Source organism: Bubalus kerabau, chromosome 14 (genome assembly GCF_029407905.1).
Source record: "Bubalus kerabau isolate K-KA32 ecotype Philippines breed swamp buffalo chromosome 14, PCC_UOA_SB_1v2, whole genome shotgun sequence".
Classification (NCBI taxonomy): domain Eukaryota; kingdom Metazoa; phylum Chordata; class Mammalia; order Artiodactyla; family Bovidae; genus Bubalus; species Bubalus kerabau.
Window position 1 is genome coordinate 68,648,532 of NC_073637.1, and position 22,401 is coordinate 68,670,932.

At 43.0% G+C, this 22,401-nt stretch overlaps 1 protein-coding gene across 1 annotated transcript in view; it reads right to left on the reverse strand.

Moving 5' to 3' along the window:
- The window catches only part of LAPTM4B (lysosomal protein transmembrane 4 beta), a 64,480-nt gene that overhangs the window by 2,698 nt on the left and 39,381 nt on the right, over window positions 1–22,401 (reverse strand). The window contains exon 6 of the mRNA XM_055546596.1: window positions 18,484–18,579. Within this exon, the coding sequence (XP_055402571.1) occupies window positions 18,484–18,579 (96 nt within the window). The remainder of the gene's footprint in view (window positions 1–18,483; window positions 18,580–22,401) is intronic.

Below are 22,401 nucleotides of genomic sequence, written 5' to 3' on the forward strand. Positions count from 1 at the left end.
GAATCACTGTCAGAGACAGTGTGGCTGAACTCACTGGATGGTAGAGAAGCCTCCTGGGTAGAACCAGGCCAAGCGAGTGAACCACCTGACCGGGCGTGGGGAGGCGGCCGCAGAGGCGCTGTTCACGGGGAAGGCGGGGTGCCGCTGGCCCTGGAAACTGCCTGAGACGAGGTGCGTGCTGGAGGGCTGTCAGGGAGATGGGCCGCCCGTGCTGCTGCCCTGGGGGCCAAGGACGTAAGATCTGAACGCTGTGGGGCTCACACGAACTGGGAGGGAAGACGCCTTCCTCCTCTGGCGCCCTCTACCCGGGAGGCTGGACAGCAAGGTTGCAGGCGAAGGTGAGACGTCACCAGGAGACCAGGCCAGCTCCACGTGGGCTAACGGGGGTGGGGAGGAGATGGACTTGGGAGCTGTACCCATGGGAAGTGGGTCACACAGCCGGAAGCAGGTAACTGGGCTCAGCACCCACAAGAACGTCAAAGGGGTCTGAGAACTGTTCCCGGAAGCGGTGGCGACGCCACACCTGTGAGTCCTTCCCCCTGGGCATTGCCCAGGGAGACTCAGGGCGAGGGCTGGGCTGCTGCTGGCGGCGATGGAAGGGAAGAGCACCCAGGGCGCGCTCAGTACAGGCACCCGTCCGAGGCCAGGAAGCGTCCCTGTGTGCCCTGCATCCAACAAGCCAATGCTGACTGACAACACAGAGGGTGCTGGGTCATGCACACCCCCCCTCACACACACGTGAACACACCTCGCTGTCTGTGGAGGAACATTCGTTACAGAGAACTCGAGAGACTGCTCTTTGAAGTGGCCCCTGCTGAGACTCTGCTAGCCCTTAACAGCATTATGAAAGGGTTTACAGGGTGCAAAATGAGGACCTTATTTGATTTATGGAAGTGGATTTACACCTTTTCCATGTTAGGTGAAAAATGGAAATTTCATACCTCTCCTTTGTAGCCATATATGACCCACTTAAGATTACTATGAAGCCAAACGCCTGTGACTTTGTAACTTTACTAAGATCTGTGTTTTGTGTTTCGATGCATGGCCTGGGGAGGGCAGCGATGGGTGCATCATGCTGATGAGCGAGATTGAGGCGCAGGTGTGGACAAGATGTCCAAAAACAAACAGGAGAGCTTGAGGTGGGCTGGAGGGCAGGGAAGCTCCTCGGGAGGATGAGCAGGACCAGGCAGCGAATGAAGAGGGCCACCCAGCAGGTAGGGAGGCGTGGGCACCCGTGTGGGGAGGGGGCTGGGAGCAGACCGCTTCCTGGGAACCCAGGGGCTGTGACGGGATGCTAAGGGTGGTGCAGAAGGGGCAGGAGAGACAGGCCAAGGTCAGAGCACAAAGGGGACCCCTGTCCCCCTCAAGGAGCATTTCCGGTCTCTGGCAGCAGCATGTCCACTAGGAAGCCTGACAGTCTCAGCTGGAGCAGAGCATATTCTCTAAAGTGACAGCCTGGCTCTCTGCAACTGCACGTCTGACCTGAGGACTCAGCCTCCAGCACGTGTGTGTGAGCATGTCACACATGTGTTAAGATACAACCAGCAGAAACAGCTGTGATCAGCAATAGAAATATTCGATTTTGCAAAGACTCGGTGTTGGCTTTATGCTGCACCACCTCACTGAGCAATCAGCTGCTTCCGATCTGTCACTTTCCTTGGAGGAGTTACCATAAAACACAGTGAGGCTACTCAAAAAGAAGTGAAATCAGCCATCACAGCCAATTTATTTTTGTTCCCCACCAGGAGCCAAATGCAACACTCAAAGTTTCCAAAATGTTCACAGATGATTAAACACAAAACTGTCTTGAAGAAGAGAAAGTGCTGCAAATTTGTCTTCCGCTTGCCAAAAACTTATTTTCACTTTAGGTTTGGCCGTATGTCACTGTTTCTTGCTATTTACTTTCAAGCTCATTTTCAAGTTTCATTATCATTAGCATCCTCATGGGCTCTCTCTCTCAAATATTCTGTTGCCTTGGACCCTAGATCCAAAGTCAAGGTGCCTGGTGAAGATACTGACACCCTCACGCTTGTCTTCACCTCCCCGTGACCACATACTAAATGCAGACCAGAAAATACTCTTCACAGAGCACTTCATACTCCTGAATTATTTTCAATGAACACTTCTCCAGATGGAGTTGGTTTTAAATTCTGAAGGGATAGTGTCCTCTTTGTTTAAGCTACATGATGTTAATTTTAATGATGATTTCAAGGAAGCGTTGGTGAAATGAGGATTGCCATACTGCTTCTCTTACTGTGTGTTAAAACTGACTGCAAACACTGGCTATTGTCCTTTTCAAGTAAAATCAATGAAGCAACTTGGGAATCTGAGAAAATAACTGTAGGATCAATTAAGATAGAAAATGCCGATTAAGATGCCCTACAACACAAAACTTAACGGAAACCTAATTATTTTGACATTGTTAGAAGCTGGCATTTAGTTAAGCCCTGTTTTTTTTTTAAGAAATTTGATCACTCACACTGAATGGCCAAAAAATAATCTCTGAAGACTAAAAATGTACATCATGCCCTACCTTGCTGTCTAATGAACAGCAGTTACTCAGTGAGTTCAAAAATTGGCAAAGGTGTATGTCAGGCTGTGTACTGTCACCCTGCTTGTTTAACTTATATGCAGAGTACATCATGTGAAATGCCCAGGGGGATGAAGCACAAGCTGGAATGAAAACTGCCAAGAGAAATAACAATAAGTTCAAATATGTAGATGAAACCACCCTTAAGGCAGAAAGTGAAGAGGAACTAAAAGCCTTTTGAAGAAGGTGAAAAGCTGTTTTAAAACTCAACAATCAAAAAGCTAACATCATGGCATCTGGTCCCATTCACTTCATGGCTAATAGATGGGGAAACAATGGAAACAGCGACAGACATCATTTTCTTGGGCTCCAAAATCAATGTGGAAAGTGACTGCAGCCATGAAATTAAAAGATGCTTGCTTCTTGGAAGGAAAGCTATGACAAACCTAGACAGCATATTAAAAAGCAGAGACATCACTTTGCTGACAAAGGTCAGTATAATCAGAGCTGTGGTTTTTCCAATAGTCATGTATGGATGTGAGAGTTGAACCATAAAGAAGGCTGAGCACCAAAGAACTGATGCCTTCTAACTGTGGTGCTGGAGAAGACTCAAGAGGCCCTTGGACTGCAAGGAGCTCAAACCAGTCCATCCTAAAGGAGATCAACCCTGAATATTCACTGGAAGGACTGGTGCTGAAGCTGAAGCTCCAATACTTTGGCTACCTGATGTGAACAGCCAACACATTTGGAAAAGACCCTGATCCTGGGAAAGACTGAAGGAGCAGGAGGAGAAGGGGATGACAGGAGGATGAGATGGTTGGATGGCATCACCGACTCAACTGGGACATGAATTTGAGCAAGCTCTGGGAAATAGGGAAGGACAGGGAGGCCTCGAGTGCTGCAGTCCATGAGGTTGCAAACAGTTGGACACAACTGAGCAACTGAACAACAAATCAATGAGTGGATAAAGACAAATGCGTTATATATTACAGCCATGCACCGCTTCACTTCAAGCAATATTCAATACGACCAAGCTCTAGTCTAAGCACAGACCCCAGGAATTTGTCTTAATAGGATCTCAACTACAGAGTGAGTGTTTGATGGTGGAACTCCCTTTCATGCAGATGGAAAATCCCTCTTATCAATGACCCCAGCAGGGCATCTGCTCCTTAGGAAGATTAGCATCTATATATACACAGTATCTTTTTTCACTGGGAGCGGTCATGCTAGGGGACATGCACTACCAGGAAAGTAGCTCATCATTCATTTCCATTCAACTCAACAAATATGGAGAGTGTTATAAGGGGATCTTCATCCTCAGCTACGTCAACATACAGAACAATTGGAGGGAGAAACAGATTAACATCAAAGGTTGCAAAATGGAACACCCTGGAATAGAAGTGATTCCAACTGGCCACACTTCTGCAAGTCATTAAAATTTGGAAAACTCACTCACTCCATCAAACACTAAGAAATGATAAAATGCTTAAGAGTAAAGAATTATGTATTAGGAAAAAGAATAAATGTAGTTTCACTGTAATATCAGAGTTAAGGTTCTCAAAACTTATTCAGAACTCTACGGTTGATAGGATTACAGTGTAGGTAATGTTATATAAATTATCTTTCGACATTCACAAAATTATGTGCCACATTTTATATGTGTGCATTTATTTTCCTGGGCCGAGTGTTCAGAGCTCTCATCAGATTCTCAAAGAACCATCCAAGATCCTGGGGTCCTGGACTGTAGGGGAGGGGGGTGCAAGGCATAAAGCAAACTACAACGGCAGTCTGTCCACTGGTTCTACATCCTAATAAGGGTGAAATAGGTTAAGAAGAAATCAAGACCCAGGATAAGGGCCTGTGGCACCTCATCCACCTTGGAGCAGGAGAAGCCTTAGTTAAAAAAAAAAAGAATTGATTGATTATCTCACAGAGTCAAACATCTGGGAAATATTACTATGTAGTGGACAGATCTGATAGATTACAGCAAGGTAAAAGGTTAAAAACTCGGCAGCTGAAAGAACAAAGCAATGTTTGCTTGCGGGGGAGGGGAGAGAATTGTACAACAACAGGGATGTACATGACAGAGCTCTGCACTGAGCAATATTTTCTTAAGATCAAGGAAAACACTAACTGGGGATGTAACAAAAAAATCTGATGTGACTGTATTAGGCAGATGAAGGCAGTGGAGAATATAGGGAGAATAAAACTTAAATCCTATCCAAGAAGTCAAAAGGGATCTCAAATTGATTTTTGAAAAATTAGAAATGTAGATGAAATACGGAGGTAAATACCTGAAGAAACGAGTTGCCAGTGTTTACTTCTGGACTAGAAAAGTGGAGAATGGGCAAGAAAATGGCGACAGACCATTGAGAAATAAACTTTGCACTACCATGATTTTTAGCTATGCACATGTTATACTGTGTTAAAAATAGTTTAAAAATAAAAGAATAATCATAACAGTCTTGAAGGAAAGAAGTCAATCATCAAGGGGCAACTTGCAAACCTGAGGCCAGTGGGCAGGCTCAGGGCCACTGCATCCCTCTTGCTTCCTGGCCAGTGGGTAAGTTACACATTCGCTCTGAGCTTCTGCAGGGGTCCGGAAAAGGATCCCAACTTGCTGGAGATGATTCGTCGAAGCCAGAAAGGGTGGTGGGCACAGGACACGTGTAGAGCAGACACTAACAAAGCAGCCAGGGAGCACAGTGCAGTTGGAGTTCCCTGACCAGGAGTTGAAATGTGTTTTCACAGAGCAGCTGGTCAGGGGGGCCTCTGGCCTGTGTGAGATTCTCCTCCTGTATTGTGAGACCCAAGCTCATCTAGGGTGCCCCAAACACCAATGGAAACTAGAGAACCAGGATGCCTTGAGGGGCCCCAGGAGCCCTGGGAAACAAAGGACTTCCTCATTTAATACATGCTCTTCACGCCACTCAGGCCCAGGCCACTAGCAGCCCACTGTCTGGCTCTGTCCTGTTTAATTTATTTCTATGACTCCCTAGCACGGCAAGTTCAATACCAATCGGGCTCCTTTTCCCCACGATTTCTCTCTCCCAAATGTTTTCTTGTCATTCCACAGAAAGCCCAAATAACCCCAGGTTCAGGTTCAAATCACTTCCAGAGATCTGAAATATTCTAGCCACAATTACCGGAGAAGGCAATGGCACCCCACTCCAGTACTCTTGCCTGGAAAATCCCATGGACGGAGGAACCTGGTGGGCTGCAGTCCATGGGGTCGTGAAGAGTTGGACACAACTGAGCAACTTCACTTCCACTTTTCACTTTCATGCATTGGAGAAGGAAATGGCAACCCACTCTAGTGTTCTTGCCTGGAGAATCCCAGGGACGGGGGAGCCTGGTGGGCTGCTGTCTATGGGGTCGCACAGAGTCGGACACGACTGAAGCGACTTAGCAGCAGCAGCAGCAGCAGACACAATTATTCTTCTCCTCTGAATTATGCTATGCAACTGTGTGTGTGCTCAGACCTTCAGTCATGTCTAACTCTTTGTGATTCCATGGACTGTAGCCCGCCAGGCTCCTCTGTCCATGAGATTCTCCTGGCAAAAATACTGTAGTGGGTTGACATCTCCTGCTCCAGTGTATCTTCCTGACCCAGAGATCAAACCCTGGAATCTTATGTCTCCTGCGCTGGCAGGAGGATTCTTTACCACTATTGCTCTCTGGGATCAGACAAATGAATTAGTTTTTAAAATAAAATAAAAACATCAGTTAGATATTTCCATATTCTTTATAGATAATATGAAGTCATAAGAGTAACACTAGAAATGGCAGTAACTATAGTACAGCACTCTTCTGAAGCACTTACGTAAGCAGCTTATCAATTAAATTGTATCGTCTCTTGTGGTATTAACTGTTTTGTATGTTTACCACTCTCCCCTCCAAAAAGTTTCTAAAGGAGAAGAGTCTTACATTTCCATGTCCTTTGTCAGCACAGGCTGTTAAGACAGAGATGTGTCCAGATGGGAGTTCTTTCATTGCATTTCAGCTATATGGCTGTGGTCAAATTCTAGACGCAATCGGTGGTGGTGGCATGAAGCACTAACACCTTCAGCTTCCGTCCTTATAAAATGGAAACCACAACTGACGCTCGTCGAAAGATGGTGGTAAGGGCGTCAGGAAGGCAACACACCCAACGCACAGGCTGAGCACCTGGGCACTCAGTAAACAGAAGCAATGCTCCAAAACCTGCAGGATAGCCAACACAGTGTTATTCTAACTAGTTCAACGACACCCCTTCCTTAAGAAAGCGACACCAATGAACATTCTCCTCACAAGCGGCTTCACGTGGCTCACAAAAGGAGCTCCTCTCCCCGCCTCAGCTCTGGTGGCTGCGGGAAGCGCGGCAGGGTGACACGTAAGCTGCTCTGAGCCACAAGATGAGGCAAGCAGACGGCTGGATAAAAGCCTCAGGGGAAGGTCACTGGAACTGACGGCCGATTCGACGTAACTGTGGCTCGCTCGCTCGCTCCCTCTCTCTCAGGAATCCTGACAGTGTTTCCATTCTTGACTATGAAGGATATGTCCCAGGGCCCAGCGGAGGAACCATGAGTAACTCTTCTGGAAAAGACCTTTCAGGTCACGATTCCTTTGACCTCAAAAGCTGGGAGTGGACGTGGCATTCACCTCCCCCAGAGCTGATCTTCCAGCCCACTGCCCCTAGCCTTACCCTCTTCCCTCCTTTACCAAACTTAACAAAAGTAACTGAAGCATGAGAAAGAAGACAACACGGACACGGTTCCCCTACAGGCTGCCACGTCTGCAGAGGTGTGGGCACCTCTCATTTAGTTACGGTTCTAAAATCAGAAGTGCCTGCGGCTAGAACACCACGTCCATTCATTCACTCCTCACCCCAGGACGCCCGAGCAGCCACCAGAGGGCAGCTGTTGTGCCTGGTGCTAGGGAAGCAGATGAGGACTGAAGGCTGGAGAATGCCCACCTAAGAGCTAGGGAGAGCATATGTGAACTGTCCCCGACAAACTGAGAAACACCGGCAAAGGTGCAGATGGTGTGCTTCACCTGAAGACCTGGGTGCTTCAGATTACAAGCGATGAGGAGCCTTGGAACAACAGGCAAGACCCCAGCCGGGCTTGTCAGCAAGGCTGGGAAGTGGAACCACTGTCTTGATAAACTCACAGTCCTCCCCACCAGCAGAGGATGGGAGCCTTGGTGATGCCACGTGCGAGAGACACCCGTGGGCATACACAGGCGAGCTTGCACAAAACCAACTGCCCTTCGCTCTCACCAAAGTGTGGACAAATAAAGAAACCACCACTATAAACGGAAACTTCCTTATCCTTTTGTTTTTTTGGCTCCTTTGAGGGGAAGGAGGCAAGGGGCACAGTGTTCGTGACAGCACCACAGCTCATGAAACCTACAGCTGCTGATAACGCATCAGTTAACAGTGCCTCACAGCCGCTTCACAAATAAGATGAACTTGGCAGGATGAAGTTATCACTCCACTCCCTCCTCTGGCTTCAAGAAAATATTACAATGTAAGACTGTAGAGCGGAGATTGATGTTGTTGGAGAGAAAATGCTAAATCTGTTTTTATTTATTCAAAGGACAAAAAAAAAAAAAAAAAGCAAACCATTGGCAAACTCAGATTTAAAATATAACCCCACTAGTTACAAATGACTGTCATATAGCAGAGTGGGAATGACATCACAGTTGGGAAACGCTACGGTAATAAACAGCAGAAATCCTGAAGACTTTTAAATCTGGGAATGACAAAACCAGATTTACATTTCAGATCAATTTGACAGCAAAAGAGAGAAGAGAAAAAAAAAAAACTGAAGAGAAAGTAGAGTTCAGGACTAGAGGTTAAAACCCTAACCCTAACAAATTTAAAGATGACTCTTTAGTTACAGAGGGTTCCCAGGTAGCGCAGTGGTAATGCATCCACCTGCCAATGCAGGAGACACAGGAGACGTGGGTTTGATCCCTGGGTTGGGAAGATCCTCTGGAATAGCAAATGGTGCGTGTGTGTGCTCAAGTCATGTCCGACTCTTTGCAACCCCAAGGGCTCTAACAGCCCACCGGGCTCCTCTGTCCATGGGATTTTCCCAGGCAAGAATACTGGAGAGTGTTGCCATTTCCCTTTTGCAGGGGATCTTCCTGACCCAGGAACCGAATCTAGGTCTCCTGTGTCTCCTGCGTTGGTGTGCAGCTTCTTTACCACTAGCACCACCTGGGAAGCCCAGGAAACGAGAACCCACTCCAACGTTCTTGTCTGGAAGAATTCCATGGACAGAGGAGCCTGGGAAGCTACAGTTCATGGGGCTGCAAAGAGTTGGACAGACACATGGACACACACAGAGTTGGACACAACTGAGCATGCAGTTGTCTATTTTTTATAGACCAAAAAAAAAAAAAAAAATTCTGACCTTAGAAGATGTGATAATGTGAAAGTACACAGCCCCAAATCACTTGTATCATTTACAGGCATTAGAATCTAACAAAGGTCCATTTAAATTAATCCCGAGTAGTCAGAATATTTATTTATGTCTTCACCATTTATTACACCCCTAATAGTCTACAATGCACCTGGTTTAAAACAGGCAACCATTTATGTGGCAGCTTGGATGGGGGGAGTTTAGGAGAGAATGGACACGTGTCTACGTGTGGCTGAGACCCTTCACTGTTCACATAACACTACCATGACATTGTTGTTAATTGGCTATGCCCCAATACAAAATAAAAAGTTAAAACAAACAAACAGGCAACATTTACATTATCATATTTGCCCCTTAATTTAGGCCAAAAAGGAAAGGAGGGATAGTTGAATCATGACTCTCCATGATTAACTAAAATTGCCATTTGGGCATTTCAGACAGGATCATCACAAAAGAAAGTCCGACTTTATCGAAGCCATCTAAAATAACTGTTCCCAAACTTTCTAAACACTCCCACCTGTAACACACACACACACACACAGAGACACACACACACAACCATGTATTTTTAATTCTAAGGTACACGTTTTTATACATTTTAGCACCTGAATTTAGCCTGTGCTTTGTAACCCACAGCACTTTACAATAAGAAGCACCCAAATAATAGTGCAATATATAGCCAATGGAAGAACATAAATGAATTTGGAGGACTCTAGTGAGGACCACCCACGCCCCACCCCTGACTACAGAAGGAGAAAATCCTGACTACACCAGGAGTTTCCTGGCGGGCCTAGGTTCAATCCCTGGTTGGGGAACTAAGATCCCACAAGCCACGCTGATTTTATCAATTCACAAAAAACCACTATAAATTGATATTACAGGAGGAAGTCACTATTTCCCTTAATTCTCAGCAGAGAAGCTACTCAAATTCTTTCAGATTATACTTACATAGAATTCATACCTCAAATCTTTTGAATTGGGTCAAAAGTCCTCCCTGGTGGGATATTTGGGCAGGAAAACACCAAAACAATATAGCAGCCCCAACAGAAAGTTAAAATGCAATTAAGGGTCTCATGTTCAAATAAATGTATCTCAAATACTGACATCTAAATATATATACATTACCTTGATCAAAATAAATATCTCAAGAACTACATTTTGTATCTAAAATGAAAACACCTGACGGCTGAGGCGGGCGAGGGAACGCTCTGTGAACTATCACCATAGAAACCCGACCACAGGTTCCAGCCGCTCCTGGCACCCAGGCCTGAATGTGCTATGCCACCTCCGGTGCCCACCTCTGCAGGACAGGACTCGACCCTGTCTTCCAGGGGCTGCCCGCCCGGCTGGGCTCAGCTGCCTTGCTCAGCAGCCGCCAGGGCCCTCTGGACTGGAAGGACTGCTTCAAACTTCAGATCCCCCTTTTACCTGGTCTTCTTCACCACACACTTCTTCCAGGGATGGATGGAAGTGATCACTTCCCCTCAATGGGAAGGGAAAAATGTCTTCTACTTTGCTTTCTACTACTCAAGAAATCAACTGCTTAATTTCTACTAGAATCTAATCTGTTGTCTACAAGCTTTGCTTTTTCCTAGCTGGAGCACAAACTTCTATATTCTGCTTTTAAAAAACATCAAAAGCCTTTCTTCTGCTGTTTACACTGCTCATGATTTTTACGGCCTTAAGGACGTCTTATCAAATGGACATGCCTTTATTAAATCAAACCAGTTCCCAATTATTAGACAGTGAGATTAGATACTTCTGCTATTAAAAACCAATGCCAGGGGTTCCTGGTGGCTCAGTGGTAAAGAATCCACCTGCCAATGCAGGAGATGCGGGTTCGATCCTTGATCTGGGAAGATCCCACATGGCTCAAGGCAAACGCCACAACTGCTGAGCCCATGTGCTGCAACCACTGAAGCTCTAGAGCCCGTGCTCTACAACGAGAAGCCACCACAGTGAGAAGCCCACGCACCGCAGCTGGAAAGTAGCCCCAGTTTAGAGCAACTGGAGAGAAGTCCTCACACAGCCAAACAAAATTAAATAATTTACAAAAACAATGCTACAGGACATCTTAAACATATATATATATATATATATATACACACTTAACTTTGACTTCCTTAATATATATTCCCAGAAAATTTCTCAGGATTTACAAGATAAAATTCAATGTCTTTGTCCCTAGAATAAAGTCAACATGAATTCTATTTTGGACATGTGGGATAAAATAAGAAATCAAGTTCTGAGTGTGTTTTAAAGTAAAACACAATGAAAATGGAGGGTGATTTTATTCTTGGTTCACTGCAAAGCTACTCTTATACTTTTCTTCACTCGCTAGTATAAAAAGGTTACAACTGAGCAACTGACTAATATTCTTTATTTAGGTTCACAATGGAAACTGAATTATTTGAACTCTTCTTTCAGAAGCTTTAGGTGTCAAAATATCATCAATGTGCTGATTTGACTGCTGCAGATATTCTCTGGATGAAGTAACTTTAAAGTTATATGGGTCAGAGATAACTTTCAACAGATTACGATTTTTTTTTCAAACGCTATATTTTACTGAAGGGATGAAAGATATATGAGCTGAGTTAATGTCACACACTGTCCGATTGAAGCATGGAATACATTAAAGCAGGGAAAATGCTTTCCAGGGAAAATTTCAGCGGGTATCCAGGCCATGATGTTTTTCTATTAGAACCAACAGAGAAATCTATCTGAAGCCATGTGCACATACGAAGCTGAGTTATATAGAAGGCGGGGCTATTCAGCACAAGGGAGCTACAAGAACCTACTGTTTGCACAGGGAACTCTGCTCAGTATTACCTAATAACCTAAACGGGGAAAAATTGGAAAAAGAATACATATAAGGAAAATATATGTATAAACATATACACATACATGTATCTAAACAAACAAGGCAGCTGCCTCGGGTGTTATCAAGTTTATTTTTAACTTTCCTTCCACCTCTTTTTTTAAGCCACCCTCCCATTCCTTCCACTGGGCTAGAGAGCAAAAATAAGCAAAACAAGAAAGTTCCCCTGCTCTGAAAGTCTGTGACTTTTCCTTGAGAAGAATCATCTAAACAAATAGCTTTCCTGCTCCTCTCCTGTTTGTCCAAGCCCACCCCACACCCCGTTAGGGAGGAACGCAGGCTGTGGCCGCAGCCAGCCCCGGTGACGGTCTGACGGTCCGGGAGGACCATGGGGCGAAGAACAGGGCTGGAGCAGGGCTGAGGCGGTGGTGATCACTGGCCCCGCGCCTCAGGTCTCACCACAGTGTCCTCTTGGGAAGTTACCCACTTGGCGCCTCGGTTTCCTCTCTGCTACCCAGGGGGTCAACTTCAAGGACTCTTGTGCAACCTGGTTCATATACGTAAAGCACTCGGCCCAGAGCCTGCCATTGTGACCTAAGTGTCTGGGGAGAAACCCACAGTACAAAAGCCACTGAGCGGGAGGCAGAGGCAGAGAAGGGAGGGACCTCACTGGGTTCCGCAGCGCTCAGCTGGATGACGCTTGCGGGAACACAGCTGCGGAGACGAGGGCTGGCCGGTTACCTCTCAGTCCGGGTCAGCTCCTACCCTTCAGGTGAGGGATCTGATTACAGTCACAGCAAGCGGCGTCTTGGGAAATCACGCTTGTTCCACGTTCCCTCGTTAGCAGCGATCGCTGGGGCCTCCGACAGCCCTCTCCAATCTCCCCTCTCTTCACCCCCTTTGCTACCGCCCTGCGTCACCACCGCCTCATCTTCACCATCGCCCTGACCCTCACCATGGAAATGGTCTCCTGAATGTTCTCTCTGCTTCTCTGAGATGTTGCCAAGTCTACCTCAACCTCTCACAATTTTAAAATTAAAAATAAAAAGCTTAGATCACACAAACTACTTAATTACAAGGGAAAAGAAGATACCTAAAACGGAGATATTACAAATAAGATGTCTCACTCATATTCTAGTACTCACTAGGTCACAAGCTTCAGAGCTAGTAACTCACAGGCTGAAGTTTCAAATCCTGTTATCAAAGAACCTTCTGCCCCCCATTCCCTCCACACTGCCTCCTAGACCCTCTGGTTCATACAGGCAGATTACTGTGGTCAAGGGGCTGTTTTGTGAGGTTATGTTCAATGGACATAAATCTGAAGTGCCCAGGACTGGCAGAGATCTTCAGAGCCGGCCTGGCTGTTTCTATGCTCAGTCCTGTCTGACTCTTTGGGACCACATGGACTACAGCCCACCGGGCTCCTCTGTCCATGAGATTTTCCCAGGCAAGAATGCTAAAGTGACAAGTTTTTGCCGCTATTAGCCAATTAAAAGAGGTTTTAACAGTTCAATTTGCATAAACTTGAATGTGAAAGAAATCTATTTCTATAATCCACATGTTTAGTATTTTAATATGCTCTTCCTCTTAAGGCTTGATTTTGATGAAGGCAGGGGAGTGAATGTGGTATTATGTAACATAGTATGTATCTAGAACATGATTTCTACAACATTCTAAAGAGAAGACTGCATCTCCTTAGGGTGCCTAACCCTATATTGTATGGCAGTGACTCAAAGGGATATTTTAAATGCTCAAGTAAAATACTACAAAGCCTGTTAGGTACTACCCTAATACTCAAAAGTAGTCTGGACCTGACTACTTAATGAAATCAACAATGAGGTATTTCTTTTGGCCTAAGAGCATCATGGAGCAGGAAACAGCAAGCCACTCTAGTATTCTTGGCTGGAAAATTCCACGGACAGAGAAGCCTGATGAGGTATATAGGCCATAGGGTCACAAAGAGTCAGAAATGACCTAAGCCCAAGTCCGCATACACTGGAAGAGCATCATGGGGGGAACAAAAAACCCAAGACCCCAAGAGGCATTGTAACTAATAGTGCTTGTGACCTCTCTATCTTCAAGTGTTTCTTTCAAAGATTTTTGCTTTGGTTTAGTTAAGAAACTAGAATGATTAACCCAGAGAATAACCTCCAATATCTAATAACTCTATTCTCCCTGAGTAGTATCTGAAAAAGTAGGTATTTGCCGAATAATATGTGTGCTGTTTTAGAGAAGAAAACGGAAGCACATTTATTTTCTACCAACCAGAGCCCCAGTTATCCTCCCACAGAGGTCACCCTGAGACTCTTCAGCCTGGGAGAAAAGCCATCTGGCTTAACACTTGATAGGAAATGAAAGACACAACGTGTTATTATTATGTCCATGTGGATTCCCAATAAAGACATGGGCAACGGGGAAACATACATTATTACACACTATGAGGATATCTTAATAAAGCTAGGACACCAGGGGAATGACAGAACTACATCATTCAAATCCCTATTTAGGGTGCAGAGGGAGGCTTCAGTATATTTGTTGTCTTTTTTTTTTTTTTTTTTTTTTTTAAGTAAGCTAACTAGAATTCCTTTAGTACTAGTTAAAACAATCTTTAAATATGTAGAGACCTCTTTAAAAATCCATTCTCCAACCCTAGAAATGCAGATTATGGTCCTTACTGAAAGGAAGCAGGGTTCCTTAGAGAAATAGTTGATTCCAGGTCTAGGACAGGATATGGACAAGGTGAGCCTAAAACAATGTCAATGTCAGCGAGACAGCAAGGAAGCACTCAGACCACCAGTTATATAAAGATGCCAACTTGAAGAGGCCCTAATTGGGAAAGATGGCACAATTTGAGCATTAATAAGGACGGTAATGTACTGCTCCTGCTACTGCTAAGTCACTTCAGTCGTGTCCGGTTCTGTGCGACCCACAGACGGCAGGTAATGTACTAGCTGTTTAGAAAATCATTTTGCTTTTCCACTGAGAAAGTCTAAAATGTGGAACAGTAGGTAAATTTTACCATTTAGGCCTACTGATAAAATTAATCAAAATACCTGTCCTTTTTAACAGAACATCCCCAGCTGTAATATGATAGGCCTGTTTTCATTAGTTCATTTATTACTTTAAAAAAAAAAAAGCCCCACTGGTCATCACTAGAAAATTATGGAACAACTTGTTTGAAAACTGATAAAGAGAACAAAATCATATGTATTTATCATTGCCTATGTACCACTGGGTAATTAAACAGAAAGTGAGGGAAAGTTTTTCTTCATAGGGATATTCCAGCTAGTAAATGAAAACTACTAGAATGTCATCATATTTCAATTCCTAATGAACTGATATCAATAGCTGCTGACATCTCAGATAGAATTTTATCTCCCTCCTGATGGAAGAACAAATGCATCAACTATAGTCTTGCAAATAAGGAATATGGAAATATAAATATAAGAAGTCCTTTGATCCAACAACTAACTGACTGGACATACAGAGAACTGCATTAGAGCTATGCAATCAGTTAAATCTAGTTTGTGGCCCAAAGTTATTTCTTTAAAAAAAAAAAAAAGTAAAAAGTCTTAAAATATATACTGACCCACAGATCCTGTTGCAAATAAACTGCCAGGAAAATTAACATGAAGCAACTGAAAATCTAAATACATACTGGATATTTTATGATGTTAAGGATGTTATTTTAGATATAATAAGAACTCTTTAGAATAATATCCTCAATACCATTATTTAAAAAAAAAAAAAACACACACACACTTTAAAAACACTGCCAGAAAGCTGAGATTTTAGATGGTGATCTATCCCTATCTTGTGTTATCCATGCAAGGTATGAGAAATGATAAATGTCCCTTTCCCAGGAATACCATTCATTTTAAAAAAAAAAGGACGGGGGAAGGTTCACTGGGAATTTTAAGAGAAGTAAAAACATATCATCAGTTTCCTTATCTTAAAAATGTCAAGTTGATAGAGAATGCCTAAGATAATGACCAATAACCACCATGGAGCGATTCCCCCAGGACGTTCTGTCAACACACCAGCAAAGAATCACAGCTCGCACCAGTCCATGGTCCCAAATCCTAGCTGCTATTAACTACTGCCAAGTTGGAAATCTTTCTGAATAAGGGCCTATTATTAGAAGAGCTGGGATGTCTCAACAATTTTTTTTTTAAGTACAACTATTTTTGAGTGCTGCTGCTAAGTCACTTCAGTCGTGTCCAACTCTGTGCGACCCCAGAGATGGCAGCCCACCAGGCTCCGCCGTCCCTGGGATTCTCCAGGCAAGAGTACTGGAGTGGGGTGCCACTGCCTTCTCCAATGCGTGAAAGTGAAAAGTGAAAGGGAAGTCGCTCAGTCGTGTCCAACTCCTAGCGACCCCATGGACTGCAGCCCACCAGGCTCCTCTGTCCATGGGATTTTCCAGGCAAGAGTACTGGAGTGGGGTGCCATTGCATTTTTGAGTGCATCGAAGCCTAAATAAAATGTACCTGTTAATTCTTACCTAATTCTGAATCTCAAAGAACAGAAAATAAAAGCATCCTCTAAAAGGCTAGTTGGATGCATTTTAGGGACTCCCTCATGATTCTTAAATTCTCTAGGCACCGCAATTTTTACAAATTTCAAGAATATCCTTTGATCTGAGGTGTATCTAGACAAAACAAGAATATTCCTTGATCTGAGGTGTATCTATCTATGCAGCCCTTCTGCTTTGCTTCTACTAAAAATATGCAAAATATATGTATGTGTGGGTGTATATATATATATACACGTTTTATATATATATATATGATATATACATACATACATATATATACATATTATTCACACACAAAACCCTTCAAAAAGCTATGAAAAACCACCAAAAGTACATCCAAACAAACACAAGCAATACGGGCATTATCTTCTCTGAAATACTTTTCAAAAATGGAGGTATTATAAGTCCCACACATTCATAATATTTAGGATGAGACTCTGATATTATCTTGCTTGTTTAGCAACTTTAGTGGTTCCTCAAATCCCGAAATCTCAAACTTTTTTACTAGTTCAGCGGGACAATGAATGTATTCTGAGATGTGTTTTTAAAGGGAAAATAGAAAGATATTGATAGGTAACTAATATCCTAGAAACTGAGAGAGAAGGAAAACATTCTTAACTGTGTTATGTGGCAGACTGGATGGGAGGGGCGTTTGGGGAAGAATAGATGTGTGTACGTGAACCACTGAGTCTCTCTGCCATCCACCTGAAACTGTCACAAGTTACACTCCAATATAAAATTAAAAGTTAAAAAAAAAAAGTTAAAGAGACGTACTGACCCAAAAGGAATTCTCTAAAGGTTAAAGGTTTGCTAGGCAGAACGTGTTTCCCTGTGGTGAGTGCCCAGGACTTTGCAGGTGTCCCAAAGGGCACACTGGGTTAGCGCATCTGATCATAGTGAAGCCTCTCCTTAAACCTCTGCTCATGCATTTCTGACTCAAGTTGACACCTGCTAACTGAGGACTTAGGAAAACTCTTCACATAAAATACTCTTTCTTGCAGAAATTCCACATACCTATCAGTGATACCAGCTAGCACCTGTGAATTTACTATAAGGTCTGAAGTTGTTTGGAAGGAATGATGCTGAAGCTGAAACTCCAGTACTTTGGCCACCTCATGCGAAGAATTGACTCATTGGCAAAGACTGATGCTGGGAGGGATTGGGGGCAGGAGGAGAAGGGGACAACAGAGAATGAGATGGCTGGATGGCATCACCGACTCGATGGAGTTAGGAACAGGCTAAATTATTTCAGTAAGGCCAGAATGAGCAAGTGACCACAATTTAAAAACCAAAACCAAAAAAAAAACAAACCTCCATTCTAGTTTAGAACAGACACATCATCTCTATTTATCCTTTCATCTGTTCTGTCCGTTCCATCACCTCCAATCCACCTGGACCCATCCCACATGTTCATGACCCATCCCACATGTTCATGTCATCCATCACCATCCTTCCATCCGGCATTCCTCGCCATCCTTCCATCCGGCATTCCATACCCGTATCAAGCACTGCATCAGGCACAGTGATGGAGACACAGGAGGGCAGTACCTAGAGGGCTTGTCCTTTTACCACGAGGCAGGCAAGATCATTTACATAAAGGACCAATGATTTTTTAAAGACACTTCCAGTGAAGACGTGTTGCCCAAAATCATACATAACAGGTTTATAAAATTTAAGTATGAATAACAGAGATCATCTCAATTATTTTACTAAAGCTTACATATGCAGGACAAGTTTTAAAAACACAGTAAACTCCATCACCTGGCTAACTCAGTTGGTACAGCCTAAGACTTTAAAATGCAGAAAGCTCTGCTATTTTTTCTACCTATACTATCACATTTTTTAAGTTTAATTTCACATGTCAAAGGAGAAGGTATATACTCATACAGAATCGATAACTAGAGTTATCTACCATGGTTTAATAATGCAAGTTTAAGATACACAAATGTGGAGAGGCACATATTATCTATTTGTAGTAATTTTTAAGTGAATCAAAAGCTCAGCCATCTAGATTTTAATATCCTGTAAGGAAAACAAAATACATTCCATTCAACTATGAATCCTTTGATGACTAAGCAGCTCATGAATATGTCTCAACAACAGTGAAAAAAGCAAATACTAGAAACACGGAGAAGGCATCATATAGGGGGCATGTGGAGATCTCCTTGTGAAGCGAAATCAGACCTACCGTAGTGTCGTTGCTGGTAACATAAACCAGGACATCAGAGGAGTTCCTGCCATTGATATATCGGTAGCAGTTCCAAACACAGCTAATCAAGTAACCCTGCAAATAAGCAGTCATTATTAGGACCTTAATTTTCAAACTTCAGATAATTTAAAATATCACCATGGATAAAGCCACATTGTAAAACATTTATTTACATAAATGGTAAACACACATTAACTCTACTAAGCCAAAACACCTTTAAAATTACAAATTTTGGGTAAACTTTCTGGCCAAAGGTGACACTGCAGCCTTATTCCACCACACCACGCAGAAGGTGGTGGGGAGGACTGGGCTGAAAGTAGGAGAAAGTTTCCAAGAAAAAGGAGTGAAAGGAGCATTCTCTACAAATATTTATTGCCCCTCAGAGTTACAGAACAACCACTTCATTAGCCAATTCTCATCACATTTTAACTCTGCATCATTGGGATTTTTACTCTGCATCATTATATATAATTTTATTATACAAGTCAACTTAAATAAAAAAAGAGGTTCACAGCATGTCAATCTGCTTCATGGTCAATAAAATTCACTAAAACATTTCCATTTTCATAATGAACTATCCAAAGAGGTTCATTAAAATTCAGGTTCAAAATAAAGACATACTAGAAATAAAGCATGAGCTCATGGGAAATGTTTAAAATATGAACTCTTTGCACTTTCATTCCCATCATGTGTAATTAGATTAAAACAAAATGATTTTAAAGGCCCTTTCTAGCTTTGAAATTCTTTGATTAAAAGACGTTTAAAGATATGGAGAAAATGGAGCCTCCTACATTGCTGTTGAGAATGTAAAATGGTGCCATGTGGAAAACAGTCTGGAAGTTTATCTAAAGTTTAAATAGTTACCGCATGACCTGGAGAGTTCACTCTGAGGTATATACCCAAGAGAAATGAAGACGTTATGTCTACACAAGAGCTTGTGTTATCCATAATATCAAGAGTAAAACAATCCAAGTATCTGTCAAGACTGGACAAACAAAATATTCCATTGTATGACTGTTTAAACAATGGAATATTATTCAGCAAGAGAGAAACTTCTGATACACGCTATGGCATGGATGAACCTTGGAAACGTCAGAGCAGCCAGTCACAAGGACCACGCGCGATTCCATGAAATGTCCAGAATAGGCACACCCACAGGGACACAAAGCAGATCGGTGGTTACCAGGAGCGGGGGTGGGGGTGAGGGACATCATTAAGTGGTAACAGTGTTCCAAAAGTACACTGTTTAACCACTGAGCTGTGTTTATACAACTCTGTGAATATATTGAAAACCACTGGATTGTACCATTTAAATGGGAGAACTTTAGGAGATGTGTATATATATATATATGGGAATATATATATATATATGGGAATATATATATATGAGAACATCATATGTGCATTATATCTCAAAGTTGCTTTACAAAAAAAGACATTTAAAGACAATTGGGGTACGTGTCAACACTTATCAGCAGAGTGAGGTGAACATTCTGTAGTGTACTCAGAAAGCTGTCTGAAACTGCATTTTGTACTTGGGGGTTATTAGTTCCTGCAGTTAAACTTTCTGTGATAATGTTAAGATGAAAATGTTATTTATTGTGTAATGCTATTTTAGTAAAATGTTTTCTGAATGGCAATAATCTGAAACCAGAGAACAATGAGAAAGAGATGGAAGGGGTATTTTTCTTGAACGTTGTACACACAGTATGTTCAATTTACACGTAAACCCAACAATGTTCTTGCTTCTCCATAAAACAATAACAAACAAAAAACCCTCGACTCATTGAGAATTTTAACACAAATAAAAAAGGAATGCTTGAACATTTTCTGTTGTGTCCTGTGCAAGAAGTTGTCCACTATTTTAGCAGTGAACAGAAGGTTCTTTTTAAGGCAAGAACTCTTTCTGACATGAGGCCTCCAAAATGATGAATCTCCAACTGAAGGTTAAACCTGGAGGGGAAGTACTTAGTGTCTGGGGCCTCATTATGTCCAGTCTGCACTCTTGGGGGCCCCTTGCAACACTTGGAGCACACACTCACTCAACAGTCCCATAGGAGAAAAATTGGCCTGATGTCTCTAAAACCCCAATAACTTAATTCAGTAAACTTACTTCCGTTGGACATTTCTGTAATCTTGATTAAAGAATTAAATATCTGGGGTGCAGTGGATACGAATCTGCCAGCCAATGCAGGGGACACAGGTTTGATCCCTGGTCCGGCAAGATTTCACATGCCGCAGAGCAACTAAGCCCGTGTACCACCACCACTGAGCCCACGATCTAGAGCCCACAGGCGGCAACTCCTGAGCCTGCCAGCTCTAACCACTGAAGCCCGTGCGCCTAGAACTTGTGCTTCGCTAACAGAGAAGCCAACACAATGATAAGAACGTGCATGGCAACGAAGAGTAGCCCCAGCTCACAGTAACTAGAGAAAGCCCATGTAAAGCAGTAAAACCCGGCACAGCCAAAAGTTAACTAAAAAATTAAAATGTTTAAAAAAAAAGACATGAACTTGCACTGACAGGATTAAGTACACCCGCCGTTTATTTGGAGAGCTAGGTGGTAAGCTTTGTTATTTGCCAACCAAGGACAAAGTAAAACTGACGCAAGTCCTACTTGGGCTCCCAGGGACCACTAGCAATAAAACTTACTGGAGAGTCTAACAGTGAATTTAGGTTGTGAGAGCTACTAATCAGGCAAACAGATATGTGAAAACACAAAACATACATGCATTCACATTTTCTTTTTAACAATTACTGAGTCTCCACAAGGGAGAGGAAAATGAAGGTAGGATCTGTGTTCTCAAGGAAATGCAACCTGGTTAGTAGAGAACAGATAAACACACAGTTATTATTATAATTATTACGTATAACACATCACTCACAGGTTGGAGACAGTGCTGTGGACAATTTGTATGAAGCCTTTTATTAGATCACTATGATTTGCAACTGATAAAAGCACGACACCTACACCATCACCTAAGACGTGGCCTGGCACATGGGGGCTTTACCGGATGAGTGAGTGAGTGATGCGCCTTCCCATCAGCTCATTTAACCTCACTGTCACCCTACAGCATGTTTTCGTAGCTATCACTGCTGTTAAGTAAAGGAAGAAACCGAGGCTCTGGTCACACAACTCGAGACAGCAGTGACTGAAGCTAAATCTAGGTCCTCTGACTCAAAATCTCAAGTAAGCATTTCCAATAAAAATGTCAATGGCTACACAATTAAAATGCATTTTTAAAGAGCAGTTTCTGGGCAATGGCACAGGGTAGCTTGGTCAGATTAACCTTCTTGCAGGTAAAAATGAGAAAATCTGGAATTAATAGACACAGATTATATAGGAAGGCATGGCTGAAGGGCTTCAATAGGGCAGAAGCTAAAGAGGAATCCAGCCTTCAGTGACAAAGCTCAAGGGGTGGGATTTGACAGTCCGAAGCCTCATGCCAGGGGTGGTCTGGGGCTGACTGAGCAGTCAGGAATCTGGGGTGTGGGGTAGGAGCTGCAGGGGCGGTAAGCCTCAACATCCGTCTATAAAATTCACCCAAATCCTCACCACTAAACCATACGTGCAGTATCAAAAAATGCAGAGTGTGCTCTATGGACAGAAAATGCAGACCTAAGTGACTTTCAATGAATCATTTTCTTTCTACTCCTCTTCAACAAATTGCTATCACTCTGGTCCCGAAACGCAGCTTATTCAAGCTCACTGAGGCCTGATTTTTAAAGAACCGGGTAACTTTACGCCTAAACAAAGACAATGAAAGGTACTCAGAATTAAAACGTCAAAGTCTAACCTGGGAATTTTCTACTTAGTAGCAATCAAGTTCCAATAATTATGATGTTTTTATTACCAGATTTACAAAGACGAAAAAGCTAGAGGCTACTCAGTTGCTG